The sequence below is a fragment of the Oncorhynchus clarkii genome, chromosome 12 (assembly GCF_045791955.1).
Source record: "Oncorhynchus clarkii lewisi isolate Uvic-CL-2024 chromosome 12, UVic_Ocla_1.0, whole genome shotgun sequence".
In the NCBI taxonomy this organism is placed as follows: domain Eukaryota; kingdom Metazoa; phylum Chordata; class Actinopteri; order Salmoniformes; family Salmonidae; genus Oncorhynchus; species Oncorhynchus clarkii.
In genome coordinates this window covers 63,028,628-63,031,742 of record NC_092158.1, presented here as the reverse complement: position 1 = coordinate 63,031,742, position 3,115 = coordinate 63,028,628, and the positions used below count along the sequence as shown (strand labels likewise).

The following is a 3,115-nucleotide window of genomic DNA, read 5'->3' as shown; positions in this document are numbered from 1 at the left end:
ACCTCTAACCTACTCAGCATTTCTCTCTCCCTGACACACGCACACACATACATACATACAGTCAGTATTTACAGTATACTGCCCTGGTCTATCTCTCTCTAGCTCCAGACTGAAGGACCCCCTAAACATAGATATTGGACCAGCTTAGCCCACTCCCATTAAAACATTAACAATAAGAAACACTCATGCCCAAACTGATCTCAGCTCAGCCTTCGCAGCCTTTTTCATACAACTCCCTGAAATATGTTGTGTCTCTTGGGACCCCGTGATCATGCATCACTGGTAGTGATTGATAAATCAATCAGTCCACTACAGTCCTCTTCAAACCCTACCTGTTTATTGTGCCTTTGATAAATAGTCACAAAAAAACACTGGGATGGTTGACTCCAAAGTGGGGTCATGGTCCTTGTATACTTTAGATCGCAATTGGTGACATCTGGAAAAATACACACATGTAGTTGTCTTTCTGATACACACACACGTACCAGCACGGTCCGGCACAGTCTCAGACCAGTACGGTCCGGTTCCCCCCATAGACCCGGTTCTCTGTCAGGTACATTTTGGGGACCTCCACAATGTCCCTGAGAAGCCCTCTCTTAGCTCCTCCAGCACCAGTTTCAGGCCCGGGTTGTCGCCAGTCTGCGATTGCAACAGGCGAGGGACCAGAGGGAGCAGGGTGAGGGGCAGGCACACGGAAGCTGTCCCTGTACAGGCTGTGTTTCCCTCCATAGGGTAAGGGCACAGAGGGGCGGGGCAGCCAAGGGTGGCAGGACATGGTGGGAGGGGCTTTGTGGCCCGGCAGGCGGCTGTGGGTGGAGCTCTTCTTCAGGCTAAGGTAGGAAGAAGGGGCTTCCAGACCAGAGGAAGGGGCAATCTCTGACCTGAGGAGAGAAAAAAAGGTGAAAGGTAGGGGAGAGAGGGATATGACACACACAAACACACACTACCCTCTAGTGGCGAAATAAAGGAAATACACACACACATATATACATATATACATATATACATACATACATACATACATACATACACACACACACATACACACACACACACACACACACACACACACACACACACACACACACACACACACACACACACACACACACACACACACACAATCACACTTCTCTGGTGTAGTGGTACCTGTTAAAGCGCCTGTAGTATGCATGAGCTGTGCTGACTAAAGGATCTGCTGTCACAGTCGGGGTCTGGCCTGGATCAAGCTGTCTATAAAGTGCCTAAGAGAAGATATACAGATCTGTTAGAATACAGGTTGGACATTCATTCATTCATTTAGTCTCACCTTTCCACTCACACATTCAACTGGCTCCATTGTTAACTTTTGAAAGGTAGATGTATTCACAATTTCCATTTCACAAATACACTATTCAGACTTGAGAGAAGTTAACTTAACATGGACTTCAGTTAAACATTTTTTACTTAAATCCATGCTTATTAACTTAGACCTAAGTCCATGTTAAGTGTACTTATCTGAATCGGGCCCTATGTCATTATGTCAGAACATGAAATATTTCCCAATATTATTGTCAGTTTGTCTGTCAGTTTGTTTGTTTACCAGCAGGGTGCAGTAGTGGTCCAGCAGGGGGCCATGTGGAGCAGCCTGGCCCCTGTAGCTGTCCTGCATTTCACTGATTGGCTGAGAGAGCAGGCGCACTGTCCCACAGTCCCGGAGCTGGGGGGGGGGGGGGGGGGACGACATACACACACAACCATCAGGTGCTACCTTTGAATGAAAACACAGACACACACATACACACTCAATCGCTCTCTCCTCACCTGTTGTGCCAGCTCATTGAGGAAGTGTGTGTTCCAGTGTGGAGGGGCACGTGGGTGCAGTGTGTTGGCCAGGGGCCCCGTCTGAGGCTTCCTGTCGTGCTCCAAGCGTGAGGTGACAGAGAAGTGACTGCTGGTGGACACCAGGGGAGAATGCTGGAACAGAGGGGGCAGAGATGCACCCTGAAACACACAAGATGTGTGTGTGTGTGGAGAGCGAGAGAGAAGCCTTGTTTATACCTGGTTCTATCATGCATCCTTTGTCCTAATCTTGTCCACATTCTGATTGTACCCACATTTTTCAGACAGGGTAAACTATTAAATGACGCATTGGGATCTGATTATGATCAGATCTCCTTGACCACTTTTGGAGGAAGTCAGGCACACATTGGGTCTGAATATCTTACAAGTGTAGACAGATCTGGACTGTGAAACCATGTAAATCATCATTATCCCAAAATCATTGAGGTGGCACTATTGATTTATGGTATCAATGTGTCTTAAAAAAATGTATATAGCAATATTATTTTGAAAGAATAGCTGTCAAATCATTTGCATACAGGAAATCTGGCCACAATGCTGACAGTGGATATATGAGACACATTTTAAGACCATATTTCTGAAAATGTGCACACAATCAGAATGTGAACAAGATCAGGACATGCTAGCTCAGGTATAAACGAGGCTAGAGAGAGTGGGTGTAAACATGTTTAAACACTGATAATCATAAAATAGCCTATAGCCCATAGATGGTGAAAAATATAGCTGCTGAAACACAAACCTACCGAGCCACATCTCTTACTAAATTTATAAGACTTATAATCAGAATTCTTTGAATTTTTATTAGGCCTAATTCAAATTGTAAATCGTCTTCCTCTTAAACCTACCTTGAGACTCTCCACATAAAAAGGCAAGGGCTGCACATACATATGGCCGACACCTGCACTTGTCTGTCCCAGCTCTCGCCTGTGTCCCTTCCACAAAGCCATTGGATTGATGTGACAGTTGACCCAACAACAGGAACTCCCTGTTCACTTAGCTACTAAAACACCATATGTTTACATGAAAAAAAAATATGTTTACATGAATGAAGAAAACGAGATATCACACATGTATACGCATGTTCTTCAAATCAGCAAAAAAGGAAAGACAACACGACAGGAGCTTCAACAGTGCTTGAACATTATGCTTTGTTTTGGTAATATCGTCATAGATACCGTAGACGCTACCAGCGCAAATTCTGAGCGAGCACACACGTCACTCAATGGACAAAAAACAATGGACTTTTATTTAATTAATTTGGTCCATTCAACAA

The 3,115-nt window shown here is 44.8% G+C and overlaps 1 protein-coding gene across 1 annotated transcript; it reads right to left on the bottom strand.

Annotated features, from left to right (window-relative positions):
* Window positions 1-505: 505 nt before the first annotated feature.
* LOC139422501 (stabilizer of axonemal microtubules 3) lies at window positions 506-2,729 on the bottom strand. The gene is made up of 5 exons (XM_071173661.1): window positions 2,688-2,729; window positions 1,804-1,956; window positions 1,583-1,699; window positions 1,150-1,244; window positions 506-881 (listed from the first exon to the last, which is right to left on the bottom strand). Exons 1-5 carry the CDS (start codon window positions 2,727-2,729, stop codon window positions 506-508), a joined length of 783 nt encoding a protein of 260 aa, XP_071029762.1.
* Between the last annotated feature and the right edge of the window lie 386 nt (window positions 2,730-3,115).

What these genes read in the sequence shown, in the direction of transcription:
- LOC139422501 (XM_071173661.1), bottom strand. Translation starts at nt 2,729, where the DNA reads ATGTATGTGCAGCCCTTGCCTTTTTATGTGGAGAGTCTCAAG. An exon ending in TTTATGTGGAGAGTCTCAAG is followed by an intron (nt 1,957 to 2,687) that starts GTAGGTTTAAGA and finishes CCTCTGTTCCAG; the next exon opens with CATTCTCCCCTGGTGTCCAC. An exon ending in TCAATGAGCTGGCACAACAG is followed by an intron (nt 1,700 to 1,803) that starts GTGAGGAGAGAG and finishes CCCCCCCCCCAG; the next exon opens with CTCCGGGACTGTGGGACAGT.